Genomic DNA, 14,112 nt, shown 5'->3' with positions numbered 1-14,112 from the left:
TAAATATGTGCATTTACATTTCTCAGGGCCCAGCCAGCCCTTCTACGCTAAAGATTAGGAACTGACCACAAGCTGTAAGAATCAGTGAAGTCTATGTGGAGACCAGAAAAAAACTGCCAGAACCAGCATTTACATGCTAAGAAGCAATTTCATCCTGAAATGGAAGCTGAATGAGAGAGCCTTGAGCCAGTAAATACTCAGCAAGGTGACAAGAGAGCTACTTTTAATTATATTGGATATATCAGTTCATATACTGCCTTCCTTCAAACCAAAGAATCAGTTCTACCTTTTTCAGTCCCCCAACCATGGCTTTAGTGAGATCATTAGCAGATCAAGAAACTATAAACTCTAATAACAGTAGCAGAAAATACCATTGCATACTCAATACACTACTGCACTCTGCCTAGGCTGTTCTTGCGTAGAAATATCAGTAGTTAAGAATATCGTTAAGAACGAAGAAATGTTAAGAAATATTGCAAAGGGGCAAAAACTTGTGGCCAGCAAACCTGTGTATGTTTAATCTGTGTCACTGTTAGGACAGGCAACTACCATGGGCCCTGATGGTCCCTAGGTGTTCTTGCTGGGTATGCCAAGAACGCAAGGCACAGACCCTCCTTCCTAGGTCATTTCTCAGGGTTGTGTGCACTGAGCAACTTTGAGAGACGAGGCAATGTTTCTGCCCCCAAAGCAGGCTTGTTTCCGCTTACTCTAAAGCAAAGATTCCCCAAGCTCAGTGACCTAGTGACCTGTAAAGCAACCCATTGCACTGGCAAACAGCCATCAAGGGCCCCGTGAACCTTGTGGGGCATGGGAAACTAAGGCAAATAAACGTGACCCTCAGGTCCTGCTTTTGTGACAAGAAATAAAGTCCATTTGTTTCTGACCCAGGAATCTTGTGTCTATTGTCAGCATTCATAAAACTGGCAGGCTGACTTGTCAGCTTGCAAGTAGGGTAAAAATCTCAGACACAGTTCATAAGGGTCACTGCTTTGTCCACTGTCCAAGAAAATAAGCATCTTGAGGAGACCAGGCACTCTGATGACCAGAGGCTATGAGTCTCCTGGCCGTTAATTTAAATATAGTTTGGTGTTCTTAAAATCTTAAAACTGTAATCTGGCTTCCATTTATAACTTAAAAAATTAAATGGAAAATTGAAACTGAGGAAATTAAAGATACAAGGTTTCAAAGAAGTCTTGAGAATGCCAAAGGTCTGCGGCACCAGCTTAGTCAATTAGTAGAATTTCCAGGATAAATGAAGTCCCCTAATAATCATTAGGGTCAACCATACACAAAGGTAGGATACAAACCAAATCGGTCTTTGCTCCCTGGTTCCTCCTTCCCTTTTTGTTCCTGTTTCCCCTGAGTTTATAATAGCTACCAGTCTGGACTCTCTTACTGATCTTACCTCTGGAAAATCACTTAATAAATTACCTTCCTAGTTAGGTCTATTTGGCAATGTGCTATTCATTTCAAAAGTACCTCATGCATGAAATTTCAGCTCTCTAGAGGTTCTCAAATACACATCAACATTTTCCAGCCTATATATATATGTATATATAAATCATATTCTACACACACACACGTAAGCTACCCCTGACCAAAATAATGAAGAGAAAATAGAATTAAAACTAAGATTTAAATTTTGCCTGTTATATATGTTTACCCCTTCAATTCCATGCATCTACCAGCCTTTCAAAAATATAAAGACACAAAAATCACTCAATGATTAGTTTATATTGTATTTACATTACCTATGTAAAGCTTTAAAATGTGTGGAGTCATTAGAATCCAATTCTTTATTTAATCTGGAGTAATCAATGGAAGATGTGAAGCCTTTCTCAAGCCTGGCAAAAAATTGCTCTTTTTCCTCTTGCTCTGCTAATGTGTCCAATCCCAATCCAAGAACGCTATGATTGAGCTCAGGAACTACTATCTCTAAATGGAAAGCACAAATATATTTCATTAACACAGAGAATTTTGAAAAAATTAATTTTAATGATGCATTTATTGACATTACATAGTCAGACTTCAAAAAACTTGAAACATACTTCACTTAATCTCTTACTCAAATATAGCTTTATATTCATTATAATACGTAAGGCTATGAAGCTTCTCCAGGGGTATAATTCTAAACCTTCTAGGAAGATATTAAATCTGTCTACACGCTTCAGTAAAGGAGGCTCCAAGATAGTTATGAGTTAACTTTCCTAAAAGTCCTGATTATAAGCATAGTAATTAACCTGTCAACTCACATCCCTCACAATTCTTACCATTGGCCTCTAAGCTGTCAATACTTAAGATAGAGGTTCCACTGCTCTTAAGAAACTGAATCCTTTCAGCAGATTCCTCTTCTATTTCCATAATAGGCTGAGGAGTCTTCTTTGTTTTCAAATAGCTTACATTTGTTCCAAGTAGTCCTGGGATGGGATTTAATATAGTTGGATATTTATGTTAAGAGAATTGTTTTGACTACTATGCCAACACAGTAGTACTGTTATACTAGCTTAGACTAGTTGTACTGTTATATTAGTTATACTAGTAGACAGTAGCTATGAAATAAATCTGGTCTATGAAATAAAAATCCACCAGACCCAAAATTCACAAAACAAAAATTACAGTTCTATTTGACGGCAGTGCATCTTATTAAGTGGAATATTTCAAAAACTTGCATAGTGAGACGAGATTTTTTAAAAATGATTTTGAAGCACAAGTACTTAATACAGTATACCATGCCACTTGGGGAAGTAATCCCAAGGCAGGAGTCAACGGTCAGACCATGCTCATCTACATAGGCTGGGGGTAGGGTTTTGCTCTTCATTCTAAAAGCACTAGAAAACACTGGAAAAGTTATACAATATCAAAATTTCTTTATCCTAGCAGTATATATTTGTTGTAAAAAACTGATATATGGGAAAAATAACTATATTATATGATACAAATAATAAGATTAGAAAAATACCACTTTTGCTTAGAAGGAAGCCTTATTGAGAAGTTACAAATTGTGATTTCAATTTCCTACTTAGCATCCTATTGGAGAGGCTTTAGAAACAAATTATTTTATGGCTCTGTGTGAATAATGGTTTTAACTGATCCAGTAACAGCTGGAGAAAATCAGGAGATATATCTATAGGCACTTCAAATGAAAACATACACGCCAAGGTCAGGGTGCCATCGGGGCATCTGTCCAGGGTCTCAGCCCGGCTCTGAAGATGGACTCAGGGATGTGACCCACACTAACCAACCTCATTTGAGACTAATACAACTGAAACCAAGATCCAATTCAGTTATTTATAATGAAGAGTATAACCAGTAGGAGAATTAGACGGTTTCACTAACTAGACAGAACATTTTGTCCTTATGGCAACTGAAAGAGAAAGCAAAATCATAAGGCTGAAGTAGCTCAATGTTGATGTTTAATGGCATCTATGTAAGACTGGGAATGCATTCCTCTCAAAAGGGGTGTTCAATTCTCCCTTAGAAGCTTCTATACTCTTGATGGCAGGAATCATATTTAGTTTTTGCATACTAGTGCCAAGTACTCAGAACATAACATGAACTCAATAAATGTTTGTGACTGAACCAGGGACCAGGTTATACCCCTGGGCAGAGGAACCTTCTTCCACTGTGTTTAAATGGACACTGTCAAAGTCTCCTTCCTAAGTATCCTTTGCATCCTTTACTAATCAAATCCACTCTGATTGATACATTCTTTTAAAAAAAATTTAGTATCTTTAGTCAGGTTACATTCAAGTGTTGGTCTAGGACCTATTCTTTCCCTTTAGGGTGAGTTTGCATACTACATCTCTGATTCATTACTTTCTAGATAAAGATTTTAATGCTAAATAAGTCACAAATCATTGTCAATTATTTCAATAGTACTTAATCATATATCTTTTTCAAGCATCAATAGGGGGAAAGATTCTAAAACATAATTCTTCACATGCAAACTTTAGCACTGTGCGTGGTTTATGGATTTATGAAAACACACTGAACTTTTCAATAAGGCAATTCCTTACTGTGAAGTATTAAGAACAGAGAAGTGACTATCAAATTCACAGTAACATTTATTTATTAAACACATTTATTATTTACTGTTGAGGGTCAAGGAGCACAAGGAAAAAGAAGAGATATAGAAATCCTATCAGTTCATAAAATGGTGCTTAGTGAGACACAAATATTGTGAACATAGGTACTTAATAGAGGTAGTCTGAGGATCCTTGCCAATACAGCAATATCATATATAGTAGCTATACTGAAGAAAACACCCAGAGAGTAATTTTCTATTTGTAAAGATGTGAGTAGGAATAGTTCCAAAAAAGATATACACATGTGCTAGACAGGATCAATAATGAGTTATTTACTATTAAGGTAATAAAATTATTTTTTTCTACTGTCATTAACAGAGACCAATACCAAAATCTATAGATTTGTTAAAATCTTCCCAATGCAGTGACATTAATACATTGTCAGAATATTTTATTAAATCACTTTAAATCAATTTACCATTAAACATGATAATATATAAATATACCTAACATTATTCACCAGCTTAAATTGAGGAACAATAAATTATTTCAATGTAAAATAATCTGATAATGCAGAAACACAGATTCCCTATTATATAAAAAATATATCATAAAGTAATATGAAAATCAAGTCAAACTTCAAAAATTCACACTATTATTTTCCTTATATATTTATTAAAAGCATGGTAAGAAAGTCCAGAATTAAAAGTCTTGTCTGGGCTTCCCTGGTGGCGCAGTGGTTGAGAATCTGCCTGCTAATGCAGGGGACATGGGTTCGAGCCCTGGTCTGGGAAGATCCCACATGCCACGGAGCAACTAGGCCCGTGAGCCACAACTACTGAGCCTGCACGTATGGAGCCTGTGCTCTGCAACAAGAGAGGCCACGATAGTGAGAGGCCCGTGCACCGCGATGAAGAGTGGTCCCCGCTTGACACAACTAGAGAAAGCCCTCGCACAGAAACGAAGACCCAACACAGCCAAAAATAAACAAACAAATGTGGGGTTTAAAAAAAAAAAAAAGAAAAAAGTCTTGACTGCCCCCCTGTGGTCAAATAACTTAAAATTAAAAATCAGCAATATTTACCACCATCTTCAAATTCATCTTCAGTTATCCACCATGGCACTGTATCATTCTTCTTCACTTCTTTAGGTTGTCTAGGTGTTTTATTTGAATTTTCAAAAGAATCATCTGAAAGCTAAATCATATATAAGCTAGTGAATTTTAAATTCAAGAATCCCAGATTTATCACTGAAAATGTTTCTTTGTTCTCTGATATTTCAGTTATCACCTAAACATTCTCAGCAATTATGTATAAATTCATATAATTCTAGATTTATGGGGTCAAAATAACTTAAACATCAAGAATACATCTCTGAACACTGATTTCATACCCAGAATTAAACAAGCAGACGAAACAAGGAAAAAACATCAACAATAAAAACAAAGAAATAAAAAACTTGATCAAGAAACCTAATCAGGAAGGAATAAAAGGATATAATCCTTTTTTAGACACTATCTCGGGTCTAAGAATAAATAATGATTGTGCAAAATCACCTAGCATCACTCTAGAAGAACACAAAATTCTAAGACCAGGAAGAACTGAGTGTGAGGTGCTTACCAGAGAAATTTGCATTTGTCACAATGATTAATAAACTTTAATAAACTTTTATTTGTCCTTTTCTACTCTTCAGGTTCAAATCTTACTACAATCCTAAACCCCTACTCTAACCCCGATCTACCACCCTTACTCTCAGCCAATAACTTGGGCTCTCTCTTCACAGAGAAAATAAAGACCTTAGGTCAAAAACCACCTTCCTTCTCCTTCCCCTCACTCCACCACTAAACTCACCCGTTAAAACGCTGCTTTCCTCTCTCAGATGAGCAATTCTTTCCTCCACTCCCAGGAGAACCTGCAGAGGGGCCACCTCCCGCCTCACCAAGTTCTCGCTTGCTGGGTTATCCTAATCCATCTCTGCACCTCACTCCCTCCACAATCTCCTTGCCCTCCTTCCCTCAGGTTATAAACTTGCTCATCACTGCATCCCCAGGGCCTAGCACAGCACCTGGCATAATTGTATAGTATAAGAATGAACACTTGGGCTTCCCTGGTGGCGCAGTGGTTGAGAGTCTGCCTGCCAATGCAGGGGACACGGGTTCGTGCCCCGGTCTGGGAAGATCCCACCTGCCGCGGAGCTGCTAGGCCCGTGAGCCATGGCCGCTGAGCCTGCTCGTCCGGAGCCTGTGCTCCGCAATGGGAGAGGCCACAACAGTGAGAGGCCCGTGTACCGCAAAAAAAAAAAAAAAAAAAAAAAAAGAAAGAAAGAAAGAATGAACACTTAAGTCTACCCTACTTAAAAAAAACAAAACAAACAAACAAAACAAACAAACAAAACAAAGCAAACAGGCAAAGTTCCTTACTCCTACCTCCTTTTCATTCTATCATCTTTCCTTTATGTACATTCTAACTTCTCCAGGTCACTGTTAAACCCCTTAAAATCTGGTCCCCATCCAAAACAGCTCTCCTCAGTCACCACAGGCCTCCTACATGCCACAAATAAAGGATGACTGTCAGTCACCTCCCTGATCATACCATGGAGTTTGACATGGTGACCAACTCTCACTTCGGGCAAATCTCGCCCTTTGACCTCATAGCACCACCTCCTCCAGGTTATACTTCACCTCTGTGACCTTTCCTAACCAACTCTAATAGCTCTTGGCCCTTTTGCCCTTTTCTTTAACACGAGACTTCCCCAGGACTCTGCTCTTCGTCCTTTTTATCCTTATTCTACACACTTTTTCTGGAGACGAAATCAACGTTTATTAATTACTTGCCTGCTCTATGTCAGGATCTATACTCAGGTTATTTTAGTCTTTAAATAATCCAGCAGAGATTTACTGATGGGGAAGTAAGCTCAAAGAAGTTAAGCAACTTGTCCAGGTTGCAACTATCAGTAAGTGATACAGAGCTGGGATTCAAACTTGGGTTTCTCTAACTAAGGCCTGTCCACTTTCAAATACTCTATATGGTCCCCCAACTAGGACATTGGTACCTGGGGCACTTCTTAAACTTCTGAGATGACTACACACACATTTCCACCTGCCAACCAAACAACTCTACCCCAGTGACTTGTAAGAATGCCGTTTTTAAATCTTCGAAAAGAACTCACTGTCTTCCTTGACCACCAGGCAGGATGAGGGGAGGAGAAAAGAAAGAGTATTCTTTACTCCATCTGAATTTTAGTTGCATCACCTTCCACACAGTCTTATACTTCACTGTCATGCTGAAATGTTCCATTTCTCTCTTTCTATCTCTCGCTGTTTACCAAACTCTGACAATCTGCCTCAGATTCAGTTTTTTCCTCCTAAACCCATGGCTACGTAAAAGTGTGAAAGAAGGACTGTAAGTTTTTGGAGCCAGACAGATCTGAGTTCAAACTTTTAACTTCAAAATAAGCTAGTTCTGTTGCTTAGGGAAAATTACGCCTCTTTTCAGTTTATACATATGTAAAACAAGCATGGCGACACTGACCTTGCAGGGCTGTGGCAAGGATCAGCAAAGAAACAGAGAATGCCCATCCTACTGCCTAATACATAGCAGGTATTCTCACTTCTGACAATCTTCCACACTGCTTTCTAGGCTACTATCATTAAACACGAAGCAAAACAAAACAGCTGGCTGCTCAGTTAACAACAGTGCTCGTGAGGATATGGAGAAACTGGAACCCTAATATTACTAATACACTTCTGGTGAGAGTAAAATGGCACAGCCGTTTAGGAAACAGTCTGACAGTTCCTCCAAAGGTTAAACATAGAGCTACCATATGACCCAGCATTCCCACTCCTAGGTATACACACAAGAGAAATGAAAACATACAACCACACAAAAACTTATATACAATTGTCATAGCGGCATTATTCATAATTGCTAGAAAGTGGAAAGAACTCAAATGTCCATCAGCTGATAAGAAGGTAAACAAAATGTGGTAAATCCATACGATGGAATATTATTCAGCTATAAAAAAGGAATAAGGTACTGATAGATATGACAACATTAATGAACCTTGAAATTGTTACGTTAAGTAGAACAAGCTGTAAGAAAGACATATGGAATCGGGTAGGAAGGGAAGAAAAGTGATCAGGTCAGGAGCTGTTCCCCAGGGAAGGGACACAGAAAAGCAAGGGGATTAAAAGGCTTGGAAACCCACTCTGGGGAGTAGGTGGCTAGAACCACATATTGCGGGCCACAGCCCTGGGGTCTGCCATTGGGAAGATGAGTCCCCATAGCTGGTTATAAAACCAGTGGGACCGACAGTGGGGCTGTAAGAAACCGAGACTCTGCTCATGAGGAGTGTGCACATATTTCCTTACTCCCGAAACAAGGTGGAAGAAGCAGAATGAAACTGCACGGGACTCTGGCTGGTTTCCTATGACCACCCTGGCACAAGGCCTGGCCCAAGCCAAACCCCTACTCCAGCCCCTCTTGCTCCAGCACTACTCCTCTCTGGGGCAAAGATGACAATGTGACAATGCTAGGAGAGGAAAGAGTACATGCTTATAGGAAACAGAACCAGCTGGGACCCAACCCTCAGGGCTTCTGCTCCAGCACCTTGGGACTCACTCCCACCCCTCATAGGGTGGTGTTGACCACTGAGTGAGGAGAAGCCCTGGCTCACACCTGGCTCTGCCTTGAGCCCCTTTGTCTCCAGTCCCACCTCTTACCAAAGTGATAGCTGCCAGCACACCCTGGAGAAAGACACAGCTCCTGCTTACATCAGATCCAGCTCTCCCATCAAAGCCACCAGGCACGTGCAGACTGCACAGGGACACTCCCACAAAGGGGCACCCCTTCAAGATGGGGATAGGTAACTGTTTCACTTAATTTCATAGAGACAGAGAAAGTTAAACAAAATGAGAGGACAGAAGAACTTGTTTCAAACAAAAGAACAGGAAAAACAACTAATGAAACAGAGATAAATAATTTACCAGATAAGAAGTTCAAAGCATTACTAAGAATGCTGAAAAAGGAATAGATGAACATAGTATTTTAACAAGAAATTAGAAAATATAAAAGAACCAGCCAGAAGTGAAGAATACAACTGTAATGAAAAACACACTAGAACGAATTAACAGCAGACTAGGTGATACAGAAGAATGCATAAGTGATCTGGAAGACAGAATAATGGAAATCACCCAATCAGACATGAAGAAAAAACAAATTTAAAAAATGAAAACAATTTAAGGGAACTCTGAGATACCATCAAGTGTACCAACATTCATATTATAGGTGTCCCAGATGGAGAACTCAGAGAGAAAGGAGTTGAAAATTTATTTGATGAAATTATAGCTGAAAATTTCTTGAACCTGAATAAGTTAATCAGATATCCAGGTACAGGAGGCACAGAGAGTCCCAAATAAAATGAACCCAAATAGACCCACACCAAGACATATCACAATTAAAGTGTTATTAAAATGTTAAAAGTTAAAGAGATTATTCTAAAGGCAGCAAGAGAAAAACAAAGAGTCGCATACAAGGGAACCCCACCCCCCAAAAGCTATCAGCTGATTTTTCTGCAAAACTTTGCAGGCCAGAAGGGAACAGCATGATATATGTAAGGTGCAAAAGGGAAAAACCTAAAACCTAGGATACTCTACCCAGCAAAATTATAATTTGGAATTAAAGGACAGATGAAAAACTTCTCAAACAAGCAAAGACTAGAAGAGTTCATCAATACTAAATTGACCCTAAAGGAAATGTTAAAGGGTCTTCTCTCAGTGGAAAAGAAAATGCTACAACAAGAAGTAGGCATGTATAGGAAAAGAAAAACCCCACTAATAATGACAAATATATAGTAAAGGCTATGGATCAACCACTTAAATAAGCTAGTACAAAGATTCAAAGACAAAAATTGTATAATCAGCTATAACTATAATAAAAAGGTAAGGGATAAACATGAAGATGTAAAATATGACACAAAAACACAAAATGTTGGGGAAGGGAGAAAAAAATGTAGAACTTTTAGAATGTGTTTGAACTTAAATGACTACCAGTTTAAAACAAGTGGATATAACCATAGATCAATATATATGAACCCCATGGTAACCAGAAATAAAAACCCAATAATGAAAAAAAAAACCCAATAATGGACACACAAAAACTGGAGAGAAAGGAGCACAAACATACCACTAAAGAAAATCATCAAACCACAGGGGAAGAAACAAAAAGAAGGAGAAAAGAACAGAGAATAAGTACAAAAACCAGAAAAGAGTAACAAAATGGCAGTACGAACATAACTATCAATAATTGCTTTAAATGTGAATGGACTAAATGCTCCAATCAAAAGACATAGGGTGGCTGATTGGACAAAATAACAAGACCCATCTATATGCTGCTTACAAGAGACTCGCTTCAGAGATAAAGACACACACAGACTGAAAGTGAGGGGCTAGAAGAAGTTATTTCATGCAAATGGAAACAAGACAGCTGGGGTAGCAATACTCATATAAGATGAAACAGACTTTAAAACAAAAGGCAAGTAGGGCATTGTATAATGATACAGGAATCAATACAAAAGAGGATATAACATTCATTAAAATATATGCAACTAATATAGGAGCATCTAAATATATAAAGCAAATGTTAACAGCTATAAATGGAGAAACTGGCAATAATACAAAAGTAGTAGGGAATGTTAATACCCAATTGGACAGATGGACAGATCATCCAGACAGAACATCAGTAAGCTAACACTGGCCTTAAATGACAAATTAGACCAGATGGACTTAATAGATATCTACAGGATATTCCATCCAAAACCAGCAGAATACACATTATTTTCAAGTGACCATAGAACATTCTCAAGGGCAGACCACACTCTAGGTCACAAAAAAGTCTCAACGAATTTAAGAGGACAGAAATTATATCAAGCATTTTTTCCAATCACCATGGTATAAACTAGATATCAATTATAGGAAGAAAAATGGGAAAAACACAAACATGTGGAGACTAAATGACATGCTACTAAAAACACAATGGGTCAATGAAGAAATCAAAGAGGGAATCAGAAAATACCTTAAGACAAATGAAAATAAAAACACAACTTTCTGAAATCATGGGATGTAGCAAAAGCAGTTCTAAGAGGAATGTTTACAGTGATACAGGCCTACTTTAAGAAACAAGAAAAATCTCAAATAAACAACATAACCTACCATCCAAAGGAATCAGAAAAAGAAGAACAAAGTCCAAAGTCAGCAGAAGAAAGGAAATAATAAATACCAGAGAGGAAATAAATAGAGACCAAAAAAATAAAATAAAATAAATTTAAAAAATCAATGAAACCAAGAGCTGGTTTTTTGAAATAATAAAGAATTTTTTTTTTTTTTTTGGTTGCATGGCATCTTAGTTGCAGCAGGCAGGCTCCCCAGTTGTAGTCACAGGCTCCTTAGTTGAAGCACACGGGCTCCTTAGCTATGGCTCCAGGGCTCCTTAGTTTCAGCTTGCCAGCTCCTTAGGTGCAGCTCGTGGGCTCCTTAGTTGTGGCTCACAGGCTCCTTAGTCACGGCATGCAGGCTCCCTAGTTATGACATGTGAATCCCTAGTTGCAGCATGCATGTGGTATCTAGTTCCCTGAACAGGGATCAAACCCGAGCCCTCCGCACTGCGAGTGTGGAGTCTTATCCACTGCTCCACCAGGCAGGGAAGTCCCCCCAAAAATTAAGAAAATTGATAAGCCTTTAGCCAGGGGTTCATCAAGAAAAAAGAGGACCCAAACAAAATAAAAAAGAAAGAGGAGAACTAACAACCAATATCACAGATAATAAAATCATAAGACAATACTACAAACAGTTACATGTCTACAAATTGGACAACCTAAGAAATGGATTAATTTCTAAAAACATACAATCTTCCAAAACTGAATCAGGAAGACACAGACAATGTGAACAGACCAATCACTAGTAGTATAATTGAATTAGTAATCAGAAACTTCCAGCAAACGAAAGTCCAGGATAGATTCACAGGAGAATTCCACCAAACATATAAAAAGCTAATATCCTTCTCAACCTATTCCAAAAAACAGAAGAAAGGACACTCCCAAATTCATTCTACAAGGTCACATTACCCTGATATTAAAAACAGACAAAGACACTACAAAAAAAGAAAACTGCAGGCTGATATCTCTGATGAATATAGATGCAGAAATCCTCAACAAACTTAATTCAACAATATATAAAAAGAATCATACACCATGATCAAGTAGGACTTACTCTAGGGATGCAAACATGGTTCAATATTTGCAAGTCAATCAATGTGATACACCACATTAACAAGTCACATGATCATCTCAATAAATACAGAGAAAGCATTTGACAAAATTCAATATCCATTCATGACAAAAACTCTCATCAAAGTTGGTATCTAAACTCATAGCAACGTAAAAAAGGTCATTTATGACAAACCCACAGCTAACATCATATTCATTGGTGAAAAACTGAAAGCGCTTCCTCTAAAATCAGGAACAAGATAAGGATGCCCACTCTCACCACTTCTATTTAATAAAGTACTGGAAGTCCTAGTCAGAGCAATCAGACATGAAAAGAAATAAAAGGCTTCCAAATTGAAAGGGAAGATGTAAAGCTGTCAGTATTTGCAGATGGCATGATACTACATATAGAAAACCCTAAAGTCTTCACCAAAAAACTCTCAGAATTAATAAATGGATTCAGTAGCTTTGTAGGATACAAGATTAATATACAGAAATCTGTTGCTTTTCTATATACTAATAATGAACTATCAGAAAGAGTAAGAAAACCATCCTTTTTAAAATCACATCCAAAAGAATAAAATACATAGGAAAAAACTTAATCAAGGAGGTGAAAAACTCATGGTCTGAAAACTATAAAACACTGATGAAGGAAACTGAGGATGATACAATGAAATGGCAAGATAGCTCATGTTCATGGATTGGAAGAATTGATATTGTTAAAATGTCCATGCTACCCAAAGCAAGCTACAGATTTAATGCAATACCTGTCAAAACATGTATGACATTTTTCACAGAACTAGAACAAATAATCCTAAAATTTATACGGAACAACTAAAGACCCTGAAAAGCCAAAGCAATGTTGAGAAAAAAGAACAAAGCTAAAGGTATTAAGCTCCCTGACTTCAGCTCCCTGACTTCAGACTATACTAGGAAGCTCCAGTAATCACAACACAAAAACCAACACGTCCATCAACAGAACAGAATAGAGAGCCCAGAAATAAACCCGTGCACTTATGGTCAATTAATCTACAACAAAGAAGGCAAGAATTTACATTGGAAAAAAGACAGTCTCTTATTGAAGTAAGTGGTGCTGGGAAAACTGGACAGTTACATGTAAAAGAATGAAATTAGAACATTTTCGCACACCATATATCAATACAAAAATAAACTCAAAATGGAGTAAAGACCTAAGTATAAAACCTGAAACTGGGCTTCCCTGGTGGCGCAGTGGTTGAGAGTCCACCTGCTGATGCAGGGGAGACGGGTTCGTGCCCCGGTCTGGGAAGATCCCACATGCCGCAGAGTGGCTGGGCCCGTGAGTCATGGCCGCTGAGCCTGCGCGCCCGGAGCCTGTGCTCCGCAACGGGAGAGGCCGCAACAGTGAGAGGCCCGCATACCGCAAAAAAAAAAAACAAACCTGAAACTATAAAACTCCTAGAAGAAAACATAGGCAGAACACTCTGACATAAATTGTAGCAATATTTTTTTGGATCTGTCTCCTAAGGCAAAGGAAACAAAAGCAAAACTAAACATATGGGACCTAATCAAACTTAAAAGCTTTTGCACCGTAAAGGAAACCATCGATAAAATGAAAAGAACCTATAGTACAGGAGAAAACATTGCTTATCATATGACCAATAAGGGGTTAATATCAAAAAACAAACAAACAAACAAACCCAACCTGATTAAAAAATGGGCACAAGATATACACATGGCCAACAGGCACATGAAAAGATGCTCAACATTGCTAATCATCAGGGAAATGTAAATCAAAACCCCAAATAGGTATCACCTCACACCTGTCAGAATGGCTACAAATAGCAAA

General features: G+C 38.1%; 1 protein-coding gene across 4 annotated transcripts in view; it reads right to left on the bottom strand.

Moving 5' to 3' along the window:
- Positions 1–14,112, bottom strand: part of CEP162 (centrosomal protein 162) — a 92,043-nt gene that overhangs the window by 75,027 nt on the left and 2,904 nt on the right. For 3 of the 4 annotated variants that reach the window (XM_032651590.1, XM_032651592.1, XM_032651591.1), the window contains 3 exons: positions 5,110–5,221; positions 2,271–2,417; positions 1,752–1,935 (listed from right to left, as the gene is read on the bottom strand). In XM_032651590.1, the coding sequence (XP_032507481.1) occupies positions 1,752–1,935; positions 2,271–2,417; positions 5,110–5,221 (443 nt within the window). The remainder of the gene's footprint in view (positions 1–1,751; positions 1,936–2,270; positions 2,418–5,109; positions 5,222–14,112) is intronic. The other variant, XM_032651593.1, reaches the window with a different exon arrangement.

This window comes from Phocoena sinus, chromosome 12, assembly GCF_008692025.1.
Source record: "Phocoena sinus isolate mPhoSin1 chromosome 12, mPhoSin1.pri, whole genome shotgun sequence".
In the NCBI taxonomy this organism is placed as follows: Eukaryota; Metazoa; Chordata; class Mammalia; order Artiodactyla; family Phocoenidae; genus Phocoena; species Phocoena sinus.
Note: the sequence above shows the minus strand (reverse complement) of the source record. Positions and strands in the feature narration are given on the sequence as shown.